This window comes from Canis lupus, chromosome 6, assembly GCF_011100685.1.
Source record: "Canis lupus familiaris isolate Mischka breed German Shepherd chromosome 6, alternate assembly UU_Cfam_GSD_1.0, whole genome shotgun sequence".
NCBI classification, from domain to species: Eukaryota; Metazoa; Chordata; class Mammalia; order Carnivora; family Canidae; genus Canis; species Canis lupus.
In genome coordinates, this window is record NC_049227.1 from 59,413,441 (window position 1) to 59,429,573 (window position 16,133).

At 41.7% G+C, this 16,133-nt stretch overlaps 1 protein-coding gene across 3 annotated transcripts in view; it reads right to left on the minus strand.

Annotated features, from left to right (window-relative positions):
- Positions 1-1,329: 1,329 nt before the first annotated feature.
- The window catches only part of LRRC8C (leucine rich repeat containing 8 VRAC subunit C), an 84,506-nt gene continuing 69,702 nt past the window's right edge, over positions 1,330-16,133 (minus strand). For 2 of the 3 annotated variants that reach the window (XM_038541439.1, XM_038541440.1), the window contains one exon: positions 1,330-7,826. In XM_038541439.1, coding sequence (XP_038397367.1) covers positions 5,553-7,826 — 2,274 coding nt within the window. In that variant the 3' untranslated portion in view covers positions 1,330-5,552. Of the gene's footprint in view, positions 7,827-14,805; positions 14,830-16,133 lie in introns of those variants that run through there. The other variant, XM_038541442.1, reaches the window with a different exon arrangement.

The window sequence follows — 16,133 nt, forward strand, 5'->3', positions numbered from 1 at the left end:
AGCTCGATGAGGAGCTTGAGCTCATCACCCAGGATCATGACCGGAGCCAAAGGCAGACGTGTCACCGACTGAGATACCCAGGTGCCCTGTTCACAAACTTTCTAACAAGATTCCCTAAATCAAAATAATCAGAATGGCCAGTTTGGTTTATGTTTGGTAATAACACCTTTGTCTAATACTATGTCTTTTATGCAAAATATTTAAACTCTGCAAATACTTTCATCTAAGGTATGCTGATCATATTCACGTTTGTACCTTGCTTTGTTCAAATATGAAATCTAAAACATATAGCCTGCATTCAAAGAATTGCTCACAAAAATAATACAGCCTCTCGTTTTTTTCTTACTTGGATACTTAGGATAATATTGAAACTTATACTCAGAAATACATAGGGTCAGAGTATCTCACAGAGTCTAAAATTGTCTTTAGTGACTTCCCTCTTATATACTTCTGAACACAAACAAAAATGCTTATATCTCACTAGCCTGAACAATAGTGAATAACTGAATCAATTTATTCAACATCAGTGTTTATCTCAATATTATGCATAAATCAAAGGGCCAGAAGATGGGCCATTGGAAGGCACCAGTGGGCCGACTTCTCTGTATGTGCAAGTTGCCCTGAATCGCCAGCTCTCTGCATTCTACTGCATTTCTCAGCTCATGTCTCCAAAATTTCTCGAGCTGCCACACGATCCTGTGTGAGTTTCTGATGCACACACTCACAGGGCCTCTTGCCACACTCAGAATCCTTCTTGGTCTCAAGTCTTTCTCCCAAAGGCTATCAGTTGATTATCAGTAAAATGATGGAGTCACAAGTGACTATAGGAAAACACGGCAAGTGACAATTTAGCTTCAAAAGTTATTTTCTTCTGCGTGAGTGGCATATAAAGTTTTCTTAAAAAGGACTTCCATAAGCCCGAAGGGTATGTGGCTAACAAGGGGAGGCTTCCTAGCTGAGCAGAAGCATCCTGATTCCTTTAAGTAACCACAATCATTACCGTGGAAGTGTTTTGTGAAAGCTGCGCTGGACAGCAATTGCATAATCTGATCTGGCAAAGGCACAGCCGCTGCACTCCAGACTACATATTAAAGCACTAATTACTCAAATGGAACTCCAGGGGCACCTGAGGTGGATGCAGCAGCACAGTGAATTAAGGAAGGAAATAATTAGTCACAATTGCAGAAACTCGCTAAACACGAAGTGAAAGAAGGCATGCTGCCTATTTCCTGCACAGTACAGAGAGCCCTAGCAACGGCATATGCAAAACCCAGGAGAAATGCAAGAGATAAACACAACTTCTGTAATCGAATAAGGGACGAATCTCAATTTTGAATTACAAAAATGACTTTATTTCCGTTATTTTCTGTTCCTATGTGCTACATAGCCAAATAACATGAAGACATTTTGTCAGGAATTTGCGCTTTGATGAATCGACTCTCAAGCATTTTCTTGACAGTCTTAGAGGTTTTACCAGCATTTGACACAATCTGGACAGACAGTGAGAGAAAATAAGTAGCAGAAAAAGAAACAACTAAGTGAGCACATAAGGCATTGAGTTTCAACTCCAGTAAAAATACTCATTGGAGAGGCAGTCAGGTCGGGGAGGAAACAGTATTCAGCAGAGAGCAAATCTGTACCTACGTTTAAAACCATGCATAGGAACCATTACTTAACATGGCCAACAGGTTAAGTTGTTCAAAGTACCCCTTTTCAGGGTCTTCTGATTAAAAAAAAAAAAAAAAATCCCTGGGCCAGAGGACACTCTTCCCTCTCCCCAGAATGAACTTAAGGATATTACCTGTGTCAGTACATGGCTCTGGGAAGAGGCAGTAAGAGTGGACACCTAGTTTGAAAGGCTGGTATGAAATTGTCCTAGAAGCATGTCGCTGAGGCCTAAATCTGATAAATCAATTTTAGTACATGTGCTGCCAAAGCGAGCACTAAATCTGATAAATCAATGGTAGCATTTCCCTCACTCGTAACTGGGCTGTTTTGTTCACTTGTCTTACTAACTTAGGGTCACTACAGGAACCTACTGTGAGTTCTTGAGACCCTACCAAAAATGTGAACTGCTTGGCTAGCATTATCACATTCAGAATTAATGGGAGAACACAAGTGGAAATTATATTAAAATTTATCTTATCCATTCACTGCTAAGTACTGCTGACCATTTTCATTCATAAAGATGGATCATGAGTGTTCACTGTTTAAGTAAATATAGCATGACTCTTAATCAGGGATTTGGTAAGAAATTAGAGAGTCGAATAAACTACTTAAAAATGGACTTTTTAAAAACAATAGAACTAGAAAAACAAACAATAGCAAAACTCCTCTTGGGGGAAATGGTAAGAAGAGACACAAAGAATCTGTCTTCTCTTTCTTTGTCTCAGAAATCATAAGACAGCATATTGCAAGAACTTGGACTTTCCTCACCCCAAGTAACCCGAGAAAGATTCCAGGTTGTTTAAGATCCTCTCTAAGAAGACAGCTTGAGAGGCAGATAAAGAGGCACCTCTGAATGAACAAAATACTCATTGCAGGCATATTTTCCAGGCCTTTCTGAAAATACAGTGCTGCTGAACAGGATGCCATGTAAATTGCTGGAAGTCTTTGCAGTAGCTACATGGGAAATGTAATGGCAGGGAAAAGGTGGGTGAACGACAAGAAAAATTTACAGTTGTCTCACTGTATCAAGAACACATATATTAAAGTGTTGTGTTAAAAACAAAACAAAGCAAAAACCTCATACATAATTAGTTTTCTGAGGTGTGGTCTTAGGTGAGTTCCACTGGGGTATAATTATATGCTCTGCTTCAACCAGACCATCACTGGAGACCTGTTCTATACTTAACCATTAAAACTGACCCAAAAGCATACCCATCATGGGCCTCAAGCAGCCATAGGAGATATGAGTACATGTGGTGCTTTTATATTTACATAAGCAGCTTCTCATGAATCCTACAGAGATTGGAGAAATAGAGCTAGTTGTTCCTTTTTAGCAAGAGCACTTGTAAAATACAGAAAGGGAATAGGTAAATACCCCTTTTACACTGAGTTGATCCATTAAAGGACTTTAGAAAAGTCAGCAGTTCATTTACCTGAGTTTCCCATTTAAAGGCTAAATGTAATTGAATACTTTTTGCTTATAAATGTGAACAAAAACTTGTAATATTGAAAAGGGCCAGAGTCAGAAAATTGAGACTCAAGATGGAATTGGAGACTTTTGAATTTTTATAAAATCTAATAGAAACATCTATGAGTTTTCCTTATTAGTTAAAACATAAAGTCATAGAACAATACTGATTTACTGGATGTTATTTAGAATTTAGGTTAGGGGTCAGCCTGTGAAATCATTAAGAAAACAAATCAGAGTCTTTTGGAATTGTGAACAAATTTTACAAGTGATAAAACTACTAGTCACTTTGGTTATGAACCCCTGTGACATGAATTAATACCAGATAAAGACTTCAGCATAAATATGATTTTTAACCTGAATAGATCCCTTTCAAAGGGTGATATAGAAAATAACTATAAATTTTATCCAGAAAAATAGTGCACCCAGTGTTGTAACAGTAGTTATTTAAGCTTACCTTTCAACAGGGTATTTCTGTCATGATCAGCCATGGAGAATCTTCCAAGTCTTTTGTTTCTTTGTTTAAAACAAAGAGGGCTGTGTTTCTAAATACAACCCATTATTCATAATCAAGATCCTAACCATATTCTGGAATTGAATATTGTCTCCTATAAGAAACATAGCCATGTGACTACCTTAAACATATCATTTCAATTCTAGGTGGGAAATAAGTTATACAAAATCACTGTTCCAACACTTTGACATAGAGCAGAAACAATAAAGCAATCTGGATTACATGATTTCATTACTAAACAAATGAAAGCATCTCTTTCCCAAATCCTTCACTCCACGACATCTCATAGCATTTCAAACGTGACTGAGGTACATGTATCTGCTGAGTAGTTCTGTATATGACTCTGTCTATGACTCCAAGCAGCACTGCGCAAAATCACCAGGATCAAGGAGCAAAATTTAAAAGCAGTATTTTGAAACCCCAAATCATCTTTCTATTTTCTTTCATTGTTAAGTCACAAAACTCTCTGAGATCAGACTAGAGTTCCGAAAACAGTCAGTGTGAATTTATCACATAAAACAATATTCCTATGATCCGTAATACTGGTCACGGGTTGAGGGCACAAATAGTGTTTTCATTTTCCTGTTCTACACAGCTTAAGAATCAGTAGCAGATTTTGCCCAAGATGCATATACTACGTTGGCTTAAATACGAAGATAAATAAAAGCTCTGCTGACCATCAGACAAAAATGATTTCTAAGTGGCATCCACTTAGCAATTTATTCACCCCTTTTGAAAAAAGTCACAGAACCATTTTAGATGAGATGCTTATTTTAAGCCAAAAAGCAGATGTCCTGTGCTCACATCACTAGCATCCGTAGCAAGGGCAGGATTTTGGAAGATCCATTTCATAGATGTGGATTATTCTGCATAACAGGGAAAATCTGAATAGATGGCCACCCCACCCTGGCCGGAGCACCCAGTGCACTTGAGTACAGCACACCAGCTCTTTCAGAGAGCGCTTAAGCAGTGAATTTTCTTTCTCTCTGATGTACCCACATATCAAGATATCAAAGATAATTAAATTACTTAAAAACCAGGCTTCTGATTCTGATTTTTAATTTAATTACCTATTTTAATTAAAATAAATCTAGCTTCTCTAAGGTTGTTCACCAGTACTACATAGCAATATTAAAGGTGGGGGGAGGGGAGCCTCTGTATTTTGTTTTTAAAATGATATCTTTGAAATGTTGGTGGAAATGCAAGTTAGATTATAAATGACCAATTCAGATCAGTCAGCCATGGAAGATCATTGTTTTCACCCACTTATGAAATCCTAGCCTAACAATATCACATTGACTGTCAGGTATATGAAATAACACAATTCAGGGTTCTGTTGGAGATGAAGAGTAATTTTAAAAACAACAGTCTGTGACAATGCACTTATGTGAATTTACACTCCAGAGAGGAGTGTTCTGTAGGATGAAGGACTTGGCCAATGCAGAAGGCAGCTGGTATTACAAGAACTAGCACAGACTCCTTGGCGCATACATGATGAAAACAAAAGTAAGGACCCTGTACAGGTGTAAACAAGCTAAAAATGGCATTGGCAAAATATCTCTTTCAAAAATACCAAAAAGCATGCAACTCAAGATTCCCTCCCTTCCATAAGAGTGAAATGACAAAAAACAAACAAACAGATGGAACCATCTGTTTCTGTCAGTAGAAAACAATAATAGATACATCAGGTTCCAGGACAAATAAAACTTTAAAATATTAATGTTGAAAAAATACAATTAAATTTTTATTAAAAAATACACACTCCTTAATCTTGTGTACATTTTCTTTTGTGTGAAAGAGGAAAAAAATAAAATAAAATAGGAAAGGCATCAAGACTACCTAGTTATTTATACTGTATTTGGTAGAAGCGCGTTTCGGTCAAGCTTTAAAGCAAAAAATCAGTTATTCTGCTTTCATTTGCTCCCGGACGTCGGAAGGCAGAGTTTCAAACAGAGCATCCTCCACCACGAGCCCGGCTCGCTTCAGGGCCCGGCAGTCGCCCAGTTCGGGAGGGAGGATTTCAAAGTGATTGCCCTTCACGTCTAAATAGGAAAGAAATAATAAGTTTCCAATTTTCGGTGAGAGTACCGATAGGCTGTTTTTCCCAATCTTCAGGGTTTTAAGTTTCTTGCAGAAATAGAGTTCATCTGGAAGGCTCTCCACTTTGTTACACGTGATGGAAAAATACTGTAAACTCTGTAGGACTCCGACCTCCGGTGGGATGAACCGAATGTCATTGTAGGACAAGTCCAAGTATCGGATTTTGTTGCATAGGAAGAGATGGGAGGGCAGCACCTCTATTTTGTTGTGGCTGAAGGCCAGGCGCTCCAGGCTGGTGAGTTTCTTTATATGCTCTGGGATGTAGGTGATGCTGTTGTGCCACAGTTTTAGCACTGTCAACTTCCTCAAGTGCTGGAAGCTAACGATTTCTTCTATAGATTTCAGGTTATTCTCTTTGAGGTCCAGTTCCTGGAGGCTCAGCAGGCTGAACACGGCGTGGGGAATGCGTTCCAGGTCGCAGTGGACCAGCTCCAGCTCTGTCAGATTGGTCATCTTCTTTAAGTTGTTGAGCATCACCAGCTTGGTGCCGTCGTTATGTATGCACATCTTCTGGAGGTGGCTGGAAACGTCCACCACTGCCTGGGGGATTTTGGAAACGTTGCTTTTGATTGAGAGGATTTTAAGGCTTTTGAGATCCCGCAGAGACTCAAGAGTGACATTTCTGGAAATATCATGACTTAGAGAGCCAACCAGATAGAGCTCTTCCAGATTCCGGAGCCCATACATCCAGGGGGGCAGCTCCCTCATATCATCAAACTTGACGCTCAAGACCTTGAGGTTTTCCTTCAGGAAAGAGAGGGCTGCGCTGTGGATCTTGACAGAGCACTGGTGCAGCGAGAGCTCCTGGAGATTGTCCAGCTGCGCGATGGTGGCGGGTATCATCACGTTCTTGATGATTTCAAGCTTGAGAGACTGCAACTCCGTGATCTCAAAAACTGTGTCTGGAAGGCCAGAGAGCATGATCAGAGGCAGTTCCAGCCGGTTGTGGGCGTTCGTCTGTAGCTTCTGCCTCAGTTTGTCGGGAGTCCACTCGTTATTTAAGTTCAGCTGTTTTAATTTGTTCTCGCTCACTTCCGACAGGAACACCGCAAATCTCTTGGAATACAGTGGGTCGTACTGATCTATCATATGAAGCATAAAAGCAAAGTCATTTTTCACGTCTGGAATATCATCAATTCCAGTCTCCTGCCGGACATACTCGAAAGAGTATTCCCGTAGAGAACGGTAGAACAGCCAATATAAGGTATAAAGGCACGTCAATCCGTAGATACTTACGAAACACAGGTAGCAGAAGGACAGTTTGGAGAACAAGTGTGCCATGGTGTGGTTACAAGAAAAGTTCTTATATCCAGTCATGTCCTGAATGTCGACATTACAGTCCACCGTAAACTGAACCTTGGAGACCAGGGCGCTATTATAGGCAATGATGATGAGGAATTTTATGACCTTAAGGACAGTCTGGCGAACATACATAGCGTACAGTATATCGCCTTCTTCTACGTGCAGCCTGAACTTCTTTACCTTCTCAAACAAGGCCTTTGCTTGCTCCCCTTCCTTCTTATCCAGAGCTCCTGCAGTGGATTTGTCAACCACGAACTTCTCGGGAATTGACTTTAGGGACTGAGAGTTGACCAGGCTGCCTTCTGGGCCAGACTGGATGGTGTTGGACCTGCTCATGTTGTTCTTCCTGTTGTCCTTCTCTTCTGAGTCCTCCCCAGACACTTCTGATAAAGCCCGGGTGGTCCATGGAGAGTCAAAACACTTGCCCAGGATGGAGATGAAATGTTCTATTTTGGAGCTGGAGCCAGGGAATTTGAACCAAAAGTTGCTGCAGAGCATGAAGACCAGGGTATGGATGAGGACAAGGTAAGGGAAATACTTGGCATACCAGTGGAGGGCTCGCTCATAACACATCTGGTTTATGAAACTGTACTGCTGAAGATCCAAATCTGTCTTTAGTCCTTTCATTTCCACGGTGGCGGGGTTGGTAGGAGATGGTTTAGGGGGAGGCAGCGGGGTGGTGCTGGCAACTGCTTGAGAGACATTTGAAACGGAAGAGTGATTCTGAGAAGGTTGAACTCTTTTCGGAAGGCAGATTATCTTGTCTTGCATGACCTGAAACACAGAAGTAATATTTTCAAATTATATTATTCAAAGAGCTATGATAATGTCATTAGTGTGAAGAAAGCAGCCATAACATCCAATAAATGTCCATTTCCTTTGCCTGGAGAATGCAACGTTCGATTCCAGCACCGAGATTTTATTCCCTGCCCATGTGCTGGGAAAAAGAAATATCTGACTTTGCTCATCATGTGTAAGTTATGACATAAAACACAGCAGTTTTCTAGGCCACAGAAGAACTCACAACAAAATAAATATTTGAGGAACGCTCATGTATTTTAAAATTTTGCATTTCTTCTTTCACTGGAGCCTGGGAGAATCAGTCATTGGTCTGGGAAGTACATCCCCTTATCAGACTCGATCTTGAATTGGACGGCTCCCAAGATTAGATGGGCTTGCATATGAGAATTAACAGGATTGGCAGCAGGAAATGTTGGAAGAAATTCCTGTCTTTATCATTTCCCCTTTACTTTCTGCCCATATCCTGGACTGCATGCATAGATGGATCCAAATGGCCTTCATAAAATGGGAATTCACTAAGCTTTTATAAAAACCATTTCATCTCTCTGCTCCATAGTAAAATAATTAGGTTTCAACTTGCTGGCTTTTCACACAAAATGTTACATTGAAAACTTTTATCCTTCCAGCAATATCTCAATTTGTCGAAAACAACAACAACAACAACCACCCAGTAAATCCTAAGAATGTTCAATAGTCTCACAACACTGCTTTTTGGGTAAGAGAGAATGCATCCTTTTTATTTTATTTTTTTTAAGATTTTATTTATTCATTTGAGAGAGAGCAAGCATGAGAGCACAAGCAGGGGGAGCAGCAAAGAGAGAGAGGGAGAAGCAGGCTCCCCACTGACCAAGGAGCCCAATGCAGGGCTCGATCCCAGGACTCTGGGATCATGACCTGAGCTGAAGGCATATACCCGTGACCTGTTGGGCCACCCAGGCACCCTGAGAGTGCATCCTTTTTAAAGATGAAGGAGTATGAGGCCAAATACTCTTTGAACAACCTGGAAAAACTGTCCCTAGGAACAATAAACAAACAGTTCAGAGGGAAAATAATAGCCAAGGAATTGACAGCAGTAACATGTGGAATCAATAATGCAGGGAAAATCTACTTGTACCTTAAAATGTCAAATGGCTGGAAATCCATAGCTTTCAGTGATTCAGCAACAACAAAACATTTAGCGATTTTGCTAACAAATAGCAAAGTCCTTTATATCGATTATAGAAGCAGAAATTGAATCCATTGCAAAGTGGGCCACTGTGGCAGGGGAATGTGATCACAAGTTGGTGACCGGAGAGATACAGCCCAGCAGACAGAAGTACAAGGTCTGACAATGGAATGGAGCAACCAACATGGAGCAGAGTGCCCAATGCAAAGGAGACCACCAGCATGTGTCTGCTGAGAAAAATGAATGAACCCAGAACCAACACTGGAACTTCCAGTTCTGAATTGCATATGTCTGGTGTGTTGCCCATCCTGGGGGCAAAGGTAAGGATAGTGATTATACCGCTGACAACAGAAAACTACTATGTTTAATATGCAACTGACCCTATCCTAAAAATATCACGGGTATTCATCCTTTTAATTGTCACCTGAATCTGATGAGGCAGGTACTCTTATTACTCCCATTTCATAGATGAGGAGACCAAGGCCCAGAAAGGTTAAGTTACTAGCTAATGCCATCTTGCTCAGGCCACCTGGACCCAGAGCTCATTTTCCTATTTTATTTTACTGCATTTCTAGAATTAAACCAAAAAGATCCCAATCTGACTTTATCATAAGTAACAAATTTCCTTATGCAAATTATGCCCTAGGAAAAGAGCTCACTTCTTCAATACTGTACGCAAATAACAATGAAAGAAATGAGGTTAGGGGAAGAAAGGAAATCTCACTATAAAAGAGTTTATAACTATAAAACAGTTATAAACGCTCTGTCCTGGAAGATAAAGCAGGGAGCAATTACTTACTATGTCAATCAGAAGAAGCAACAAGAAATCACACACGTGACTGCATTTATAGAATCAGTGATTACAGAGATGTGAGAACAGAGCAGTGGTCTTCAAGTGTTTTTATCACTTACCTATGTCAGAGAAAAAATGCTGAGCGTGCCCACTCAGTATATGTATGTCTTATTCATAATTACATCCATAAAGTATTGTCAATCCATATGTGAAATATTAGAAAAGCATAATTCCTTTCCCTTGAAGCTTAAAATAAATACAGGCATACCTTGAAGATATTGCAGGTTCAGTTCCAGAGGACCACAATAAAGCAGATATTGCAACACAGCAAGTCAAATGATATATTTGGTTTTCCAATGCAGAGAAAAGTTACATTTACATTAGACTGTAGTCTATTAAGAGGGCAAAAGTGTCAAAAAAAAATGTACACCGTCATCTGTGCTTTCAGCAGGTCATAATCACTAGTCACAGATCACCATAGCAAATATAATACTAATGAAGAGGTTTCAAACATTGCAAGAATCACCCAAATGTGACACTGAGACATGAAACAAATGCTGTTGGAAAAATCGAGTCAATAGACTTGCTCGATGCAGCATTGTCAGAAACCTTCCATTTGTGAAAAACACAGCATCTGCAACGTGCAATAAAGGGAAGTGCAATAAAATGAGGTGTGCCTGTCTAACTAAAAGTTTTCGTTTTTATCTCACATCTCAACGCAGCATCCTTTGCATTTCTGGTGGAGGGGGTGTCAAGGACTCTACCTCGGAAACCCCTGGAATAGAAAATAGCAGGAGGAAGTCTAGACAAATGCCAGACTACCCTGAAGGAATACAGGAGAAAGAGAAGTAAGCAATTCAGTGTCTGGGGTCATGTTCTGGATGTTTTCCCATTCACGGTCTCCTTTTATGCTCCAACAAGTCTGCAAAGTAAGCAGAAGGTAGGGGCTGGAGATGAGCAGGGGAAGGGAGCGCCTCCCTGAGCACCTTTGCCAAGAGTGACACCTGTGAGCTGGTGTTAAGGTGGCATCTTCAGCGTTGTGACGAAAACACAGAAGAATTGGTTTGTGCAAGGAAAATCAGTTAGAAGGTAAAAAGGCAGCCAGGCACCTTCTTCAAGTGCTAACTCCCTGCCAAGCACCCGGGCAGACACCCTGGCCTGTGGCCCGGCCTGCACCTCCCCAGCTTGCTCCTAACGGTGGAAGACGACGGACGTCTGGAGCTTGCCTTTCTGGGGCTTCAGGTTATGCGCTGCACACGGGTGCCAAGCAAGGGGCAGGGGTGCGCTGAAGTCCTGCTGTACTCCCCGCGGCGGGATAGAAGCCCCATCCTCTTGCGGCTGTCTATGGTCACAAGGTGGGGGTACCTTTTTATATTCCGCACAAAGGAACCTGCCTGGCTAGCACCTGCCGTTCTCCCCATTCTGCAAAAGGAAAAGACCAACTCAGGTTCAGAGAATGTGTATAACGTGTCCAAGTTCACATAGCCAGGAAATGGTAGTGCGGGAAGTTATTTTTTGATTTATATTATTATTATTTTTAATGATTTTATTCATTTATTCATGGGAGACACAGAGACCTGGGGAGCCCAATGCGGGACTCGATCTCAGGACTCCAGGATCACGACCTGAGCTGAAGGCAGATGCTCAACCACTGGGCCACCCAGGCGTCCCGGTAGCACAGGAATATGAACCTGACTTCTGTCCTCCTACCACTGCACGCGGCTTCTCATTTCACCAGGCTTCTGCGAGGAGGGCTTCAGAGAACAGCCCAGCGCAGGGGAGGGGGACAGAGCTGATCTCCCTCAGTTCCTCTCAGTCTCCTGATGCCAGATTTCCCCTTCGGTCTTCACGAAGACAGAATTTTTTAAACGTGCTCACTTAAAGCCCAGGAGGAGAAGGACGGTTCCAGCAGCTGTTAACTAATCAGAAGTGAGCACAGAGTAGAAAAAACGCTGGAATTCAGTTCCTATAAACAATAGGTGCTCCTGCTGCTGAGAGAACATTTCCTAAGAAGATTCTAGCAGGGGCACCTGGGTGGCTCAGTCGGTTAAGCCTCTGCCTTCAGCTCAGGCCCTGATCTGGGATCCTGGGGTGGAGCCTTGCATGGGGGCTTCCAGTTCATCAGGGAGTCTGCTCGTCCTCTGCCTCTGTGCTCTCTCCTCTTCTTTTCTCTCAAATAAATAAATACAATCCTTTTTAAAATTTTTTTCATTTTTATTTTTTAAAAATATTTTATTTATTTATTCATGAGAGACACGAGAGAGAGGCAGAGACACAGGCAGAGGGAGACGCAGGCTCCGTGCAAGGAGCCCGACATGGGACTCGATCCCGGGTCTCCAGGATCACGCCCTGGGTGGAAGGCAGATGCTCAGCCCCTGAGCCACCTGGGTGCCCCCTTTTTTTCTTTTTTAAAAACAGAAGACTCCAGCAGAGACACAGCTCAGAGGAGAATTCCCAGAGAGTGGGGACGCAGGCAGGTCGCCTAATTCAGGTCTAAGAAAAGGAACAGCGCAGGTAAGGAGTCCACCTGCAAGAGCAGACGGGAGGGTTTGAGCGTGAGATGGCCACAGGGTGGAGGCAGGAAGTGGCCCCGCACGTTCAACACACAGGGTGCTTCTGAGCATTGCAGCCTTGAGAACTGGGAGAAGGATCTGCATTCTCAAAGGGACAGTAAAAAAGGGAAAGACAGACAAAAATAAGGCAGCCAGGCTCCCTAAAACAGCAGCAAGAACCACAACAAACAGCTCAGGTATTCTGTGGTATCTTTGTAAGAAGCAGCAGCTCGTAAGAACTTGAAATCTTTTTTGTTTCATCTTTCCTGCTTTTTTGAGAAATTTGTTAGTTAACCTATATACCTCACTTCTCTTTAACTTTATCCGGTAATTTAAAGGTTAGAGCACCAAACAAGCCTTACAGAAAGGCTGCAACACGAATTTCAAAGGAGTATCAGGGTTCCAGGCTGCTGGTCTGCCTGGGGGGTGAGCAGGGAGGAAGCCCCCCTTCTGCTCACCACCAGCTCTCTCTCTCTTTCTCTCTCTCTCTCTCTCTCTCTCTCCCTCTCTCTCACACACACACATACACACACACACACACACACACACACACACCACAATGCATCAACAATGTAGAGGAATTTCACCCTTTTCATCCAGAGGCAAGCCTTTGAGAATGCCTTTGGAGGAAAAGGGTTTGGGAGTAGGTGCTAGATGTGTGTTTGGGCAGGAAAAGGGATAGACTGGATGGGGAGGGACATGGGGTCAGGGAGAGGAAAAAAATGGAAAAAGCAGGACAAACAAGAGAATCCAATCCAAAATACAACAAAGTGAGAAAGTTACTATCCTCGAGGCAGATATGAGGATAATTCTTGAATAAAAAAATCATCTGTGTTAAGGAAAATGTCTAACTTGGTTTGGGAGCCGGGAGGGGTAGGATACAGAATAAGGTGAGTCAGTGACAGCAAAGGTCAGGTGAAGCCATGGCAACGAAGATGGTTGACCCTCCTCTATATTGGGATGAACAGGCCTGGAGGTGGGAGGAGGTGAGTCAGCAGAGCAGAGGGGCCAGAATCAAAGAAAATAGGTCAGGCAACATGTTAGGAGGCTGGAATATATAGTCATTATTTCTATTTTGAGATATAAGTATCTTTTAGTCTTGCCCAAAACTTTGGTAAAATCTGCTACGTAGACCCAAGACACACACACAGACACAGAGACAGACACACACACACACAGCTTTTATAAGTAAATTTCAGAAAAATCACAACAAAAAGGAACAAAATTTCCTGCTGGGATCAAAATTGTACAGACAGGGAGAATTTGCCTGGGATAGTAAAAATCTATAATCCAAACCATTTCCATGGAAACAGGAACAAGGACCATAAGAACCAAATCTTTGGGCAGCCCGGGTGGCTCAGTGGTTTAGTGCGGGCCTTCAGCCCAGGGTGTGATCCTGGAGTCCCGGGATCGAGTCCCACGTCAGGCTCCCTGCATGGAGCCTGCTTCTCCCTCTGCCTGTGTCTCTGTCCCTTTCTCTCTCTGTATGTCTCTCATGAATAAATAAATAAAACCTTAAAAAAAAAAAAAAAAAAGAACCAAATCCTTCCAGGAGTCCCTAGACCTTGGAGACGGCCATAGGGCCACAGACTGGAATTTGATCCATCATGTTCTAGATCTTCAGGAGCAACTGATGTCTAGGTGACAAATATATAAAATGCTCCTTAAGGCCTTACAGTTCAATGCCCCAGAGGAATAAAGATATACATGCCAAATCGTCCCATCACTGTGATAATATCTAGGCAATGTTTCTGGAAAAGAAACCCAAGGGTTTAAGGGATTGCAGAAATGGGCTCAGTAAAATTTGCATTCATAAATTCTCACTTGTAAATTATTTCGAGACAACATAACAGCTGTTTATAGGGGGAAAATATGGAGCTCAGTGCATTTTTGAGACAAAGAATGCAAAAATTCAAGCTCCCTAAATAAAGGTAACAACCCAGGCAAACTATGCCTGAAGTGCTGCTCAGATCTAGGAAAAGAAATCAACTATTTAAGAGCATAATTGTCGAATTTATATAAGCAAGGAGATGCATTTTTAAGTGAAATACGCCTCACACAATCAATGCAAAATTAGAAACTTTTAACCCTAGTTTTCATTATTTTAAATCATTAATGGTCATGCCTACATCTTTGGTTGCATAATATGGCTTTGATGATAGTTATTTGATTCTCAGTACTTTGTCAGAATTCTAACATCCACTATTATAATGTAAAAATAAGATCTACTTCATTTAGACGATTTCCAGAAAAGCAACGCAGTGAAAAGCAGAACCCACCTGGGGTATACCAAGTTGAAAAAGCATCACATTTGCATGAAAGAGACACCAAAGAGCTGAGGTTAAAACAAAACAGAACAAAACCAAACCACTTAGCTTCAGAGAAGCTGCTTGAAATAACAAAGACAGAGCAACCTAAGTTAAGTGCCAGCTTATCGCTTACATGCCAGAGATAGAGATGACATTGACCGGAGCAGTAGGCCGAGAGAGCTGTAGTCGTGTGCGTCAGGAGAAGTCAACCACGCTGGCCTACCCACTGTACGTCAGACAGTAGGTTTTAGGGATACCAAGAACAAGGAGCCCTTCAAGGTCAAGCACACGGGAAAGACAACTAATCAGGAATCAGTGTGGTAACTGTTCAAAAAACTCTTGCTTGCCTTTCACAATGAATTTTATAATCAACTCATCTAGATCCAGAAGGGGAGGCGGGGAAAAACCCAACAACCCACCTTGGTGGTATTTTTGTTGGAATTACATTACATTTATAAACTAGTTTAAGAAGAACTAATGTCTTTACGGCATTGATCCTTCCTCTCCCGCGGTGTGTTTCCATTTGTTCCCATCCAATTTTATGCCTTTCAAGAGTGTCTTACAGCTTTCCTCACATAGATTTTGGACACTGGTGTTAAGTTATGCCCAAGTATTTTTATTATTTGCTAGCACAAACTTTTTTTTTTTTTTTTTTAACACAGATGGTAGAGTCCTCGTTTCTTCCTTCCCTCCCTTGTGCCATTCCTTAGTAAGCCCTGGTAGGTCTGGAGCACACTCTTCCAGGTCTGTCACCTGTGCATTTTCATAAACAGGACATAAAAACACATGGAATCTTCCATGTGACTCTTTCCTGAGCTTTTCCCTCTCATTCTATGTCCTGAAGACCTTAACACGTTGGTACATAGGGCTCTACTTCATTTTAAGGACCATAGAATTCATAGTTGTGGATATGCTATAATTTACTAAAAACATCCCAATGATGACATGCATTTAGGGCATTTTTCTATTGAAACCAATGTGAGTGTCAAAAAATTGCAAGCCGTCTGACTTTACACAGCATTCTACCACAGGGGACGGAGAACAGATGGGTGGTTGTCAGGGATTCTCTGCAAAGATTTGGCACCAGGGAATTCCTCGGGGTACTGAGATTCTTCGGTATCCTGTTTGTGATGATGATTACAGGTATTTATGCAGGTTTTAAAACTCAAAGATATATCTTGTTTTGATAAAGAGTATATTCCTGAAGATGGCAGGACTAAATGACACCTAATATTAAGTACCTCACCAGTTTTTCAAAAAGAATATATTGTTCTTTCATCTATTTTGCATCCTTGTCTACAATCTTGTTTTATTTTTTAGGTCTCTCTTTTTAAAAGATTTTATTTATTTATTCATGAGAGACACAGAGAGAGTCTGAGACATAGGCAGAGGGAGAAGCAGGCTTCCCTGTGGGGAGCCCAATGCAGGACTTGATCCCAGAACCCTGGGATCATGACCTGG